This window comes from Haliaeetus leucocephalus, unplaced genomic scaffold, assembly GCF_000737465.1.
Source record: "Haliaeetus leucocephalus isolate CR32 unplaced genomic scaffold, Haliaeetus_leucocephalus-4.0 Scaffold973, whole genome shotgun sequence".
Classification (NCBI taxonomy): Eukaryota; Metazoa; Chordata; class Aves; order Accipitriformes; family Accipitridae; genus Haliaeetus; species Haliaeetus leucocephalus.
The window spans coordinates 2,837,678-2,852,985 of record NW_010973409.1 but is presented as its reverse complement, the minus strand read 5'-3'; the positions used below and the strand labels follow the sequence as shown (position 1 = coordinate 2,852,985).

Below are 15,308 nucleotides of genomic sequence, written 5' to 3'. Positions count from 1 at the left end.
AGTCATTTGGGTGAAACACTGAGGAAGGCATGTGTAGCTCTGGATGACTTTGAAGATGGTGGTCATGAGAGCAAGCGAGTTACCTAGCAGGGCACAGGAGCAGTGTGTCGCCATTATGTCACTCACTCACTCAGCTTATGAAATAACAGGTGCTTGTTTATTTGGTGTTAAAGGCAGTTCCCCCTTCCAAAAAAAAGAAAAATTAAAGTAGAGAGAATGATCAGTGAGGTATCTCTTCAGTGATAATAAGATAAACTAACTATCCTTTATGAGAACAATCATTGATAAACCAAATGATGTTTTAACAGCCCAATACAAAATCACCCTCAGACACAGTTCCCCAGTGCCCTCTGCCTGAGCCATGGCATTGAAGTGAGCAGGGAGCTTCCTCAGTGTCATTTGTTCTGTAGCTTGTGGGGGAAACGGAAAGCTTTCACGTACCCGGAAATTATTCAGAAGTTGATTTTTTTTTTTTTTCCCCCTCTCCCGGTGTCACAATTTTGGGTAATTATAGATGCATTGGTTTTAAAACTGGCAGTTTCCAAAACAAGATTATGTCTGACCAGAAATTGCTTTTTGTGTAACACATTGGGCAGGGAAATCAAGTTAATGGGTGTTCTGCTGTTAACTTCAGTAGAGTGAGAATTTTACCCCCAGGTAAACCATAAAGCTGATCTTGTAGGAGACTGATAAATAAGTAATCACTTATCAAAAGTAGCAAATGGATAAAAGGTTTTCCTATGTGTATAAATTAAAAAACAAAAATGTTATAATCAATATATTGTTCTCTTCTTCCCACAGACTATATCAGTATGCATCTGTAGAGAGCAACTGTCCTCCCAGAAAAACATCTGCATAAGCAACTGAACTGCGCCCTGATACCCAGAGTAAGAAGACTTTCTGTCCACAGTCTGCAGAGCAAGAATGTCCTGGAAAAGAGAACAGTAGGAAGCAGCGATGAAATATAAGACGGACCTGATCTAGTGAATTACATTTTCATCATCACACAATCCAGCTCAAGCCATACCTTCAGGCTTGACAGCCCTCCTCATTCACAAGTTGTAGTATCTAGTTGCTGGCCTGGAGTGATGCAACATAATATTTGTACACTGTGAGGTGTTAACATGACAACCAGTAGCCGCACATGTCCAGTACCAGCAGTGAACGGACATATGACTCACTATCCATCAGCACCATATCCATTACTGTTTCCTCCAGTCATCGGTGGACTGTCGCTACCTTCCCTCCATGGACTCCAGAGTCACCCACCAACTAGTGGATGCAGCACCCCGTCACCTGCAAGTAAGTGCTTGGTATTAATAGCTTTTATTGACCAGATTTCCTCTAAAAAAGACTGATCGTGTTTGTTCTGAAATTATTTTGAGAATAATTGCAGTTGTTCATCTGTAATGTATTTTACTTGGGCAAAGAGTATGCATTTGTTTTGAAATACCATTTTCACTTAATCTTGTTTTTATAAAAATAAACATGCAACTATATGACATAGCAAAGCTGTGGAAACCAGGGGTGATAAAACCTGCTATGGATTTTGGCATATCCCGCATTATTGTGCTAGCTGCAGAATCCAGTGTTGTGTTTAAAGAAAAATGGGCTGTTGTGTATTCATGAACAACGATGGTTCCTCAGTACAGAATTCTCATAAATTGCACAGTAATTAATACTGCTTTCGTTTTCTTCTGTAAGTAACTGCTTTCCTCCTGGGCAGCTTGTGAAGAGCAGCCCCGTGGACAGCTGGTAGCTGTGAGCTGGCTATGGCAGCAGAATGAGCCCTTGAGTCTACGGCTGAGTTCCACGTGCAGCGCTCTCGCAATTTCAGCATTGCTGAGTGTATTAGCTGGGCAAGTTTTTTCATCGCTTTATGACGAACACACATTTTCTGCTTGGTCTTGGTTTTATATGTGTTTAAGTGGATCCAAACAAAGCTGTCCCAGGTATAAACTCTTTAAGTAGCATCACACAGACAAGACACTGAAGGTCTGCAGTCTCTGAACTTGCAGAGGGTGTTGTATGGGTGATGTATTTATCGCCCATATGAGGAAGACCAGAATGTATACGGCTTTGCAGGTCAGTTTGTTGTGAAGGCCCTTGTCTAAATACATTACTGTGATTGTTCAATATGAGAAGGTCTTGACTGAACAGAACATTTGCAGAACAACTACACTTTCTACTAAAGGAAAAGGAGACTTGTTAACAGCAGTGCCTCTAATACATCTTTCAACAGAAAGCACACAAAGTTAGCGTTGCAAACGTGAATGGGAAACCACAGTGAAGACAAAACTTATGAAGAGTGAAGTTGTGGGGTTTGTGCTGCCTAATACTAATTCTGGCTTCATGTCTCGCATATGCATGTTTGAAGACTGGGCAGTCTTGAAGTAAAGTGTTTTTGGGTTTTTTTCCAGTTGATGTGGACAGTTTTCATCCAGTCACATGTGGGAGGAGGTCTAATCGGGTCAGGCTTCTATTTGTCCTGTTTTATTGCAGGGTGTTTATCTTTACTGGAGGTGAAAAACAAAACACTTTCAGCCAGAAGGTCTACAAGTAACTGTTCAACTTTACAATCCTATTAGAAATTATCCTGGTTAATTATCAGAATACCATACTGAATTTATCCCCTGATATTGCAAGAACACTCACCTGTTGAAGAAATAGTGTTATTAGTTAATGGGAACTTTTTCCCTGAGGCATACATTGGTAAATACCAAATACATATGATCAGATATGCAGAGTTTTTCTTTTCCACAAGTTGTTCTTGTGGAATTAAGACTGTGTTGCAGATGCACTATTAATGATTAATAAACCACTCGGTGTTCAGCCTTTGCAAAAAGTAGTGCTAAGTATGAATTTCTGTCAGTATGCAAAGTAAGTGGCTACTACTGAATCTTTGAGTTTGTGTCTTCATGCCCTGGTCCCAGCATTTTCAGGGTAGTATTTTTGTTGAGGTGCTTTGCAGCAGTGGCTTGCCTTGACTGAGCATGAAAGCCTGGCAGCTGTTTGGCATAGCTCAAGGCAGTAGTGTTTGAAAATACCAGCTAAAGTTGGCAAGATAGGGAGGAGAATTTCTTTTCAGACACAGTCCCCTGCAGGATGACTCTTCTGGTTTGTACTACTCTGTTTGCTTACCTTTGGTGGCAACAGTCTCTCTTGTTTTGAAACCTGTAGACTTCTTATTCTGGAGCTTGAGGTTAATATCACTGGAGTTAAGGGGACAAGTTCTTGGAAGCAAGCAGGTTGAGCTTTGGGTTATATTTCAGGTTTTTGTTTTTCATTATGGAATTTTTTTTTTTTTGTTACAATGAATCCGCCCATGGCCCAAGGTCAGTATGATTGATGGCCTCTACTAAAGTTAGAACTTATACTGGGTGGTGGAAGAATATAGATCTTGCTCACAAAGACCTGAAGAAATTAAAGTTTGGCCAAACCACTGCTCTCTACATTCTTGAAGCTATTGTACTATTTATCTTCCAGATTTCTTTCCATTCATCCAAAATCCAATAGAAATAATTTTACATAACAGGAATACTATAAAGATATCCTTAATTTTTTTAAAACAATGCAGTTCAACAGCTTTTGTTCGAAGTTACAATCATTTAAGCCTTCATGTTATTGTCCTGTTTTATTTAGTTCTGTCTTGGTTTTAGACTTTCCATGATGGCAGATAAACTTATATCAAGTTGCATTAAGTTATCTTAATCTACAGTTGGGGTAGGTATCTCCAGTCCTATTAAACAGACAACAGTATTTTAGACATATGAATTTGTGAGCACAAGGGGCTGAGAATAAGCGTTCAGGATGGAGTGATTTAGTTTCACTGATGTTAATAATGGTGCTGCCTCTGTGACCTGTGACTCGGCTTCTGTTTTTATACTGAGATACATAGTGCAAAATACTTAATAATTAGAGGGCTGGTCACAGTGCTAACAAGGTCAGAAGATGAAAAAATATCACTTTTACACATACATGAACTGTGCATTAGCACGGAACGAGACTATGGTCAAGAAGATCGTTACTTTTATAAGTCCGATTGATTTACCTATCACTGTATTACCCCATACAGCACAGAGCAGATGTCTTCACTCCTGAGATCAGATGGCATGCAGGCTTCCCTGGTTGCATTAATAATGAGGAATTGCATCTATATTTTAAAAAAAAAAAAAAATTAGCAAAGGTTGTTTCAGGAAGTTACTGCTTAGCTCATTTAGAAATGGTAAGGGAAGGCAAAACTGGAGGCATTCCCGTGCTTTTTGGGTCGTGCGCCAGCCTGTCCCAGACCAACAGGGTTTGTCTCTCTGCCAGACTGGGAGCAGCTGTGGGAGATGGCTGCTTAACAGAAGTCCTGCAGAGCCTGACATGTTTGCAACAGGAAAATCACAAAACGTTAGTGAAATATTTGGGGGAGGAATAAATAAATATGGGCAAATATTGTTACACAACATTTTATTAAAGTAAAAGCATCTTAGGTTTGGGCAAGTAGTGGTCACGCAGGCACACACAGGCAATTCTGGTATCTGGGTGGCACTGCTCTTCGTTAGTCCTGGAAGAAGGGGCCCATCTTGCAGTCATGAGACCTAATGCTGGTAATGCTGTTGCCAGAGACCGGTAAGGGAACTGTCACAATGTGAGAATACCAGCTTAAAAAGAGTTTACCTTCTTTATAAAGCATCTGTTGTGGATGTAACTGCAACTTTTAATTTATAGAAAAAGACTAATTATAAAAATTAGGCTTAACCCCCCCCCCCCCAAAAATACAAAAAAACTCTAACCAAGTGAAGCATCACCTGAAATTTGAGAAGGAAGGTATGTAAAAGCTACGCAGATCATCATAGTATATCCACTGCATTGAAAACCAACGAGTAAAGTACTGTCTTTATGTTATGGCTGCTGGAACTGCAAGGCACACAGCAATGTTGCAGTTTTATAGGTGAATCTCAGCATGGGGAAGATGAAGCCATGCTGCTCATTGGTGGAGTATCTTTGTAAGACTGGTTTCTGTAATGTTACTTCACCAGAATGAGTTTTACAGAATTAGTTTAACATGGATAAAGACCACTCCATGACAAAGCCAGTTGGTGTGAGCTGGAGACTGGCATGGGGAGGAAAAAAAATTAATCTGAGCTAATGCTGTGATGAAAGTAATCCCTGATGAAATTAAAGTAGGGTCTAGTCAATAACCACTGTGGGAGCCACTAAATAGTAAAACACTTTGGTCGGCAATTGTTCGCTTTCTGCTTGGATTGAGCATCCTGCTTGAATGGGGCGATGTGCGTAGCCCATGGCATTCGATGGGAGCAATCCCATATTCTACCTCTAGACCCTCCACATTTTGGTCCTTAGCATGCCAATGTGAGCCTTTGGATCCTTGATATTCTGCCTTCATTTGTTGCAAAGGAGGAGTAGGAGTAGCTTGGTAAGGGGGCAGGGGAGAGCGGTGAGCCTGATACAAGAATGTACTGGAATTTATATAAACTTAGTAAGATTGCTTCATCCAGATAGTTTAAAAAAAAAAAAAAATCTGAATGTGTTATTCAGAGGCCTGTTGGGATGTCAAGGAGAAAAATCCATACTAAGGTCATTCATTGTATTTTAGCCGAGCTTTTCCATACTTTTCTGTCTGGGGTGTTTTAAAAGTACATTGTAAAAAATAAAGGACTTTATATCCTGTTTTATGTAAATCTTCTAAGTATGAGAAAAGGTATGGAAAGTAAGATCATCTGAGAGAACTGAAAAAGGTAGACAAGGAGCTAACTACAGCATTACTTCTGGGTAGTGCTATGTAAATACTAATTATTAATATTTACTGGTCAGTATTGCATCTCAGGCTTTTCAGACATGCTCAGGCCAGGCAGATTGTTGTTTTAAGCACTGTTTTTTGCTGGAATTATTTTTCCTTCCATTACTGCTGGTTATTTACCACTTGAACTTCAACTTAAAGATTGCTTGCTTCCCCACCACCACCCGCCCCGGGAAATGGTTTTTCCACTGATATCATTAAAAGAGTACAGTTAAATACAGAGTTACTGGTGTAGTACTGCAAGATATTTTTGCCAGCCCCACCCGTTGCAGGAATTCATTTACTTTTCCAGTTCTGTTGTTAATCATTATATTGACACAGAAAGTCCTCCCAAAAGCACTCTTTGGCAGATTGCATTAAATATGAATAGCAGATATTCATTACGATGTGTTGCCCCCAAGAGAACTCTAAACTATCTGCACTACTCATGAACAGGCAAATACACTAATTCTCCAGCTATTCAAATTATTTTCAAATAGTTTAGTGTGTCTCTAATAAAAACAAGAATGTCTCTGTTTCCCTTAATTACTTAGAAGGTCAAGGGCTCCCACATCTCACTTTACTTCACAAAATGGGGAATATTTCTGTTGGAGGTTGGAGTATGGTTAATACATGATGGATTTTCTTCCCTCAGCATAGTTACTGAGGCAAGTGCTGTCTGTAATGGAATAAAAAAAAAAAACCCTCAGCACTCTTTGGTGCTCTGGAATTGTCTAAAATAATATTATAATAGTTGTATTGAATTAGGAAAAAATACATGAATCAACCTTGCATGATTATGTCGTTGAGCTTTTTCACGCTTTCTAAATTTAGTGTGGCTGTCTCTTTTTTTCCAGTTCTGTCTCCCTAGGAAGACTTGCTACATAGTCATTTACACATATCTACAATTAACAGATGACTTTTAAGACTTTTAATATACCTATTCCATGCATGTGTTACACATCTTTATTGAAAAGACAGAACATGTGTTTGCATTCAGAAAGAGGGGGATAAACAGAATATGAATATCAGATTTCAGCTACAGCCAGTGTTGCCTCATGCTGGCAAGTCTGAGGAGCAATATCCAGGTGATACCATGCAGATATCACTCATGACCTTGGAAATCACCATTTCTTTTCAGTTCTTCCTTTTGTTTATGTTGTGGGTTTTTTCCTACTTGGGCTCTTTGTGCAGCTTGAAAGCATCCATGCTTTGATTAGTAAAACTGTTACATTGTCATTTTCTCATTCTAGTTAATCTGAAACTATCAAAAATTTAAACCTATTTTTTCACATTAGAGCTGCTTCTTTCAGTACTGCCACTTTCTAAAAAACACAGGAGTGCCTCTCGACTCAGCGCAGCTAGAGGCTCTTGCCGTAGCTCTGCCCTGCTGAGGTGAGTCCTCGGCACCCTGCGGATGCAGTCCACTTCGGATTTTTGCGGGCAGCATGCTCATCTGCAAGAAATCAGTTCTGGGTGTGTATAGACAGGAATTTGCTTCCTGGGAGGAAGCCGAATTTAGAAATTGTCTACTCTGGCAGGGCGAGCGCATGGTGTAATTCTGGCACGTGCTGCATAATGGCTCTGCGCATCCCTTGTAGACCTGCTGTAGTCTGAAGGAGCCTGGCGTTTGGAAGTCTAATAGGAGCTGTCAGAGAATTGCTCCTTCCCTCCTTATGGGCCCCGAAGCAAGGAAATTCCCCAACAAAATGCCTTCTTACCTAAGGTTGGAAATATGTTTCTGTGGGGTATTGCGAACGACCTTTTCCTTTGCTCTGGCCCAACAAAAATAACACCCCGTAGCTCCCAGTGCTGGGGACGTCAGGAATGAGGAGCGAAGGGCTGGTTCTAGTCCCCCACTGCCAGGTCCTACTGGGTGACCTCTCCGTTGCCCCTCCACCCGGTGATGGTGTGTTCAGTGTCCATTCACCCACTGCAAATGAAATACACAGTGTATTGTTCAAAAGGAATATAATGCCAGACTTCAGGTTTGGCGGCGTAGCGGCACCCAAAGTTTTCTCAATGTCTGATGTGTTTTCAATCCAAATCGATAGGTGCAATCTTCCGAAATTGTTAATTGTGTGATAGTTCCTGGTATTAAAAATGAACATAAGCTTTCATTTTGCCAGGTTTCCATCTGAAGGCATATATTTAGCAGCTACAGTTTTAAGAAAACCTAATCATGTTATTTTAATTACGTGGAGTTTCCATTCGGTCACGTTGCTGTGTTCAAAAGGCATGTCACCATGGGGTTTTTGTAAATGTCTTTCTTTCTTTTTTTTTTTTTTTTTTGAGCTAAAATGTACTTTTTATTTTGCCTCAATGCTGGTCTTGGTAAGACTTCCCTCCTTTACTCTTCTTGGGTTGTTAGTTTGTGTTTACTGTGCTTTTAGCAATATGCGGCATTTAATTGGGAAGCCTTATTAAAGATTCGGATAGGGCAAATTTTCTTCAGGAGAGATCGATTTATGGTTTTTCTCAGCTACAATATCTTCCCCTTTTGCCTATTAAGGGAATATGGGGAACAAGTTGTGTTATGTGGACTTTTCAGCTGTATCAATGACAGCATGTTTCCCATTTAAAATGATAAATACCCACCCTATCTGATGCATCCCAAAAGGGCAGGGAATCCTTTTTCCCTTCCTTTGTCCTTCAGCACTCCGTTTCCTTTCGTACTGCCCAGAATAGGCCTACATCAGTAATATTCATAAATGATTTACAAAAGTAATTCCTGTGTAATAGCTTGGGACGTCAAGATTTTATGATGCTGCCAGATGTGCTATCAAACAAAATTATCTGGTTCAAAAAACTTGTGATAAATCTAGTCAGAGAAAATTCCCCAGGGCAAACTCACCCTCTACAAAAGTAACTATGTCTCATAAAATTGTTAGATTCTCCTTTACCACATGTTTGAAATCAGACTTAAAGCAACAGTTTTATTCATGTGCAAACTTGGGTTTGGGATAAACTAACAAACAGGAAGGACTGGCCTTAAGCAACAGAAAACTCCTTTCCTTTCAAAACACCACGCGCGCTCAGAGGAAATGTCAGAGTAAATATCAGAAATATTCGGAAAACCAGAACCTGCATCCCTAAGATACTCAACTGTTTTGTCTAGATAATGCATTTTTAGAAAGTAGTTGTATCCTAAATATAGTGGGTCTCATCTGGGTTAGGCTGCTGAGCTGCTGATGGCTGTATCTGAGCACCCTGAAGCTGCGCACTGAGCAGCGTGCCCGACATCTGCCGTGTGTGTGTGTGTGTTCATTCCTTCGTAGTCTCCACGGGGGGAGTGGATGGGCAGCAAGGTGCGTGTTTTGGCTGGGAGTTCAGGTTCTGAAGGAGCGAAAGCGCTGGAGGTGCACTGGAAGTCTCTGTATGGCCGTGCCTACGTGCTGGAGAAGGCTGGACCAAGGCAATGCGCCTTTGGCTTAGACCTGCAGTTTTATGGTGGTCCTTGTTTCTCGGGAAAGCCCCCGAGGAATTCCAGCTGCCTGCACAAATGAGCATCACCAGCAGAAGTAGTTCAGTTACGTCGAGGGAGCAAAGATTTTGAGCATGATTTTCATCCCATAGTTAAAGGTGTTTGGGAGAGGGGCTGAAAGTCCTGGCTGGGAGCTTTTGGGGGAGAAGTGCGGAGTTCAGGCAATGGAAGAGTTTGGTTCAGCATTTCTTGGGAGCCCAGAGCAGAGCATGAGAGGTGGGTCTGGAGGGCTTGTGGTGTGCCATGTCCCTGGGGAATGCGCTTCTGCTTTCAGAGTAGTCCGAGATGCTCGTTCATGGGCTCAGTGTGATGCCTGCTGTTACACAACACGCTTGCTTATAGCTTAAATATAGATGGAAGTCAGCTTATGTATGCAAGCAATAGGTGTGGACCCCCAGGTGGAGCTTGGTCTTTGCTATTTCTCAGCGCTGAAGGCCAGTCAAATTTGGTTTAACCTCAGCATTAGCTTTCCTGAGTTTCGTATGTTTAAATCTGAGACTTGCACTAAGGCTCAGACTCACTTTTTTAAAGAACTCTGAACTGCAAGAAATAAAGACAGAACATTTTTTCAAAAAAAAAAAGAAAGGAGAAATGCTGTGGAAAACTCACAAAAATACTTTCCTCGTTCTTTTACCTTCCTAGGGATGGATTCAGATCCCAGCACAGGCGCACAGCTCCTGCGAGGGCTGTGGAGACTGCCTGCAGTCACAACTGGAGATCATCCTCTACCATGTGCGTGCAAAAATTATCTAGTTGCTTCTCAGAAATTAATCTCCCTTGATCTTTCAGCTAGATCAGTAAGGGCATGTAAGAGTGGATAGTGTTCATTCTGTAAATTTAAGACTCAGGCGCTTTTCAAAAGCTGGCTTTTACTAAGGATGTATTTTGATATTTGCAGTAATGCAGGAATATAATTTCTGAGATATCATGGGGGGGGGATGTATGCTTATGCAGTTTTCACTTCTCAAAGCTAAAAGTTTTCAGGTATGTTTCAAGGCTTCATAACATACCTAACTAGAACCTTTTACAACCTGTAATGGTTTTTTACAGTCAATTTTTAAATACTTAAAAATTCAGTTTTATGAAGGAAATGCCAAAAGTCCTTTAAATATAGCTGTAATAGCATCACTTTTCCCTCCCTGTATTTAAAAACAAAAAGAAAGACATTCTTTAACAGTACTGAATACTCCAGGGGAGAAAGGTGGTATCCTGCTGCCTGCACTGCGCAGCCTGCAGCTGTTATTGGAGATTCTGCCCCAAGGGCTTGCAAAACCTCTGGGCTCTAACAACCTCTGCAACTGTATTTGAGGGAGGAAAAACTTGGCTCCCTTTTAAGATCAAAAGTGTCCAAGCCAAAAAGCTGGAGCTCTGCCCTGTCACAGTTGGGTCACCGTCAGTGGAAAATGGAGCGCAATTTCCTGTGCATTGTGATTTTATTTGGGTACCATGCAAGTAGTGATGTTACACTGCCGTGGAGCACAGCATCTGACAGGGGCAATACCTAGGGGCTACAGCAGAGCCAATGGAAATCCCCATTATTTCTATCCTTATTCCCTTCTTATCCTCATTCCTTCCAGCCAGTGAGCGATACTTGTTTGAGGGTAACGATCCTGTAGAGAGACGCACAGGCGTTAAGTCTAGAGCCCTGAAATGAGGCCATGTTGTAAATCTGCAGTCTTTGGAAGAATTCACTTGCATACCAGCATTACCTAAAAGCTATCAGCGAAGGCATTTGGTGGGAAATAGAACTGTATCATGTAAACAAATCTGTTTATTATATATTGCTTTTGCATAGCAATTCCAGGATCAAGAGTTCTGTTATTTGAGAAATTAAATCCTGCGAGAATCATTAAAAGTATAGAAATAGTGATGTCATTACAAAATTAACTAGCTATAAACCCACGGGGTGACATATCAATTCATAAAGGGAATAGCAAAACATAATGCAGGGCACATCTGCTGCTCCGATTCCTGCAGAACCATCAGCCTATTGGTATCTGCAGACCACTTGAAATTGAACATCTGTTAGAAGCACTCGAAAAAGCAGCAGGAGAAGCCGTACACCTTGCAAAACCCTTTGCTGTCGGTACCATCATCATTTCAATAGTGTATTTTTACAAAAATTGTTATAAGTCCCCTTCAAGTCCTAGATCTTCCTGGCATTGTTTCTTAAATAGTGACAGCATGAGTAATTGTAAAAATAACATGGACTTTTCTAAGGACTTTCCTAACATTTTTATTACTTTTTATTTATTATACCGCTGCAACGTACAAACTGCTATAGAGTTTCCAAACAAAGAGAGAGATATGATCTCTGTTCCAAATAGCTCAGAATCAAGAAAAGGAAGGCACATGAAGAGTAAGAGAAAGGGACATGACTTCTGGGCCGAGCGATGGGAGGTGAAAAAAGGCTCACATCCTAGAAATGCAAAGCTGAATTTGGGGCTTCTAAAAAAATGGCTGGGTGCTTAGAAACAAGACAACCTGTGGAGACTGACCTGCTTCTTGTGAAGACCAACAGTAAGATGCTGCAGCTTATTTCCCAAAACCTGCGTGCACAGTCAGTGATTGATTAAGTATCGTAATTGAACTGCAATTGAACTGCTTCATCTTAACTCTTAACTGAACCGGTCAGGTTGACAGTAAGTTTCCCCTAGCTGCGTGGTCTGGCAGAGTCCAACTAATTGGCAATTTTCTTCTGTTTAACAAAACCAGAAATATAGTTAAGCCAGAGACAGAAAGATTTCACTATTGATTAGCGGTGGTTGGTTTTGCAAGGTGACCTGACAGACATTTGGAATGCATCAGCTGTCTCATGGTGCCGCAGCCAAACATCTTGGAGCACGGCTTGCTCTCCTCCGCTTTTATTACTTGCAGAAGAAGCAAACTCTGCCAGGATGTTATTGGAAAGGATGTTTGCCATTTTAATATGTAGTTACTCGCACAAACTTGATGAAAACATATTGCAATATGTTTGATTTTTAAGAATAGGTAATTGTATTTACTTGTAGTAAAAAATGTGAATCATTGCTGTAAATTATTTGGGAAGGTGAATTAAAACATATAGCGCAAGTCACAAAAAAATGCTCAGTTTTATTCAACTTGACATGTACCAAAAGTATTGTACTGGAAATACTCCCCATTTCACTTTTTTCAATAACCAAAGAATTTTTACCTTGTCGTCCAAGATGAAGCTGGAGCTTTCCATAAGCAAGGTAAAGCCTAACTGAGGCGGTCCATCACTAGTGCAAGTATATGGGAAGTTGCTAATGTGGGCAGTTTAAATGGGGTTTCTGCCAAACCATTGTCACTATTGTGAAGTGCTCCGCGTGTGTGCTGGTGGGTTTCTAACAGTGTGTGGAATATTATACACTGGTTATCCCAGAATTTAAAAACATAATGAAGTGTACATAGGAAGAGCATTACCACTAAAAAAGTGTGGGATATGTGCATTTTTTTCTCCCTACATGTTGCTTGGTAATCCATTTTTTTAGTCAGTTCTGAGCCCATGCAACTTCTTTGGCTGCCCAGAAGACTCCACAGTTATAGTCCCAGTAAGAAAGCAATGAAGTGATAAGAAATGTGTGCCCCTGTTTGGTAAACTTTGTCTTTTGGCGGAGTGGGGGGGGGGCAGTGTTTCAGAAGGTCTAAACAAAATTGTTAAGGCTGCTCTCCTGAGGCCGTACTGCTGCAAGGGCTCTCTGGAGCTGATGCCTCTCCTTTCTCATCTGATGCACTGGGCACATTTTGAGGTGTAGCAGGTTTCTTCTCTTTGGAGGAAAAATGTAGTTTGGGGGTCAGATCTGTTGTTTGAGGCTGGCAAAGAGCTATTCAGTAATGTACAATCACAAAAGGAATTCAGCACCCAAAGTCCCTTTCCTTACCTGTCGCTTCGAGTTGCAGTCCACCTGCCCATCACCCAGGAGCTCTCCCTTTTATCTTTTTCTTTACTTTCTTGCCTCTGCAAGTTGTCTGGTTGTGTCTGGTTTTATTTAATTGATTTCTGTGGTGTTTGTGTGCTTCTGTGCTTTTATCCCATGTGTATAATTACAGAAAATGTTTCTGCTCCCTTTTTCCTTACTGGAAGAATTGCTTTGTATTTATCCTCAAAGTGGAAGGGTGGCATCTTCAGTGAGATGTTGTCTTTGGTGTGAGGGGGACCTTTTTAGGAAGGTTAGGCTGGTTCTTGGCAGCCAAGAAAAGGGGAGAGCATGGTTTGGGAGGGGGCTTATGCCTGGATGGTGACACAGGAGGCAGCTGGTTCCTGGGATTTGGTGTAAAACAACTTGTAAAAATGTGGGAGCCAGTGAACAAGTTAAATTTCTAAGTTTCTCAGAGATGACACCAGCTGACGGGGGCTTTTCACCTGTGTCTGCCGAGCACTGGTCACCCCACAAAAGTAATGGAGAAGGCGTTGGAGCCATGCTGCTGAGTCACATCACCTTTATCGAGTTTCCAGTCACAAGGGTGATGGTAAGCGTGTGTGACGATTTGAGAAAAATGTTGATCATTGTCAATTGTCTGTTGGTCCGGAAAGTTGGGAACCATTGACCTAATGTATGTCTCTGAGGTCAGGGAGACTTATTTCCATGGATTTGTGCCCGGGATCAGACATCAGCCTGCTAGGAGGAGCATGAAGAAAGGTCGCTGTCACAATGAAGTATCACTTTTTCTTAGGATGGACTACTTTTCCCTTACCTTTTTTCCCCAGAATGCTTATCTTGCCTGACCTGATTTCAGAATATTTTGTACTGTACAAGGCACAATGATACTTTGGCTCAAAACTGTGTACTAGGATATGTATCATAGGGTGAAAGTGGCTCCAGTGAGTTTCAGATCCAACAAGGGGCAAATTTCTTTGTGAGCCTGTTAATCACTTTAAACAAAATTGCTCCCCAAATTGTTGGGAAACACGTGATCATCTCTGTAGCCATGTATGCCTATGCAGGGGGTGAATAAAATCCTGCTGCCATGCTGGGTGGCTCTCTATGTGGGCATCATTGACTGCAAAACAGCCAGAACTGGGACTGCCCATCTCAGTGTTCACTGTAGGTCTCTGCAGAATGACCTTGGACTGGCCCCCTGTGCCGATGTTTTTGTGTTCAAGAGGTACATTTGTAATAAATTATTTTCTGAAATGTTAGGCTCAGTCAGCCCATGCAGTTTCTTTCCTAATAAGAGGTTGTTATTTTCTGTGCAGTGTTTGTGTTGGAGCAGACGGTCTGGCATGGGGCGAAAGGGGTGAGGGAGGGCAGCAGGGGCTGCTAGAAGGATTGCTGGTGTTTCTGAGGGACAGAGGGAATGGGCTTCACCTGTGGCATACATTTGTTATAGATTCCCTCTAAGATCAGGAAATGAGTGCAGTCAGTGCTTTGTAATTAACTGTGAGTGGAAAATCTCTGGAGATGGCTAAAACAGATTTGTCCACTTAGAGAAGAAATGCCATGACTTAACAGGTGTATGGTGCCTGTAATGTGCTGCTTAGGAGTTCTTCAGGCTTGGCTGCAAACAAAATATTATCCGACTATAATAACGTTGTGAACCCAAAGACCTTAACTGGTTTCATTATCAAGTGAGTGCCTGAGGGGAAATACACAGATGGAAAGGCATTCCTTTCCCTTGGTATAATGCTCCTGTGCCAGAGAATTTACAGCCAGGACACGGTTGGCCCTTACATGGGCGCCTGGTGGAGGAAATGCATGAAGCCGTTCTGGTTTTTTTTCTTTTTCTTTTCTTTTTTTTTTCTTGCAACATGTTTAAGGAGTGAGTTTTCATTGCCATCCCCAGGCCTGGGACAGCATAGCTGTGTACCGTAAGCCACGAGGTGGGGTTTGTGCTGGCCCCATCTTCTCTCTGCTGTGGTCCTTGTTCTCTCCCTGGGCAATAGGGAAGGAACAGCCCTGCTTGGCAAACATACGCTACGCTGATGGGTAGATTCAGGCTGCTCTCTAGATCAGCGTGATGCCCAACTGGCATAATCTTCTCAGAAATTAATTTATCCCAGGATGTGCTTGGGGGGCTGATCAGAAGTGGTCT

At 41.6% G+C, this 15,308-nt stretch overlaps 1 protein-coding gene across 2 annotated transcripts in view; it reads left to right on the top strand.

The window, feature by feature from the left end:
• Positions 1-800: 800 nt before the first annotated feature.
• Positions 801-15,308, top strand: part of RARB (retinoic acid receptor, beta) — a 196,705-nt gene continuing 182,197 nt past the window's right edge. The window contains exon 1 of one of the 2 annotated variants that reach the window (XM_010584349.1): positions 801-1,302. In XM_010584349.1, coding sequence (XP_010582651.1) covers positions 1,125-1,302 — 178 coding nt within the window. In that variant the 5' untranslated portion in view covers positions 801-1,124. The remainder of the gene's footprint in view (positions 1,303-15,308) is intronic. The other variant, XM_010584348.1, reaches the window with a different exon arrangement.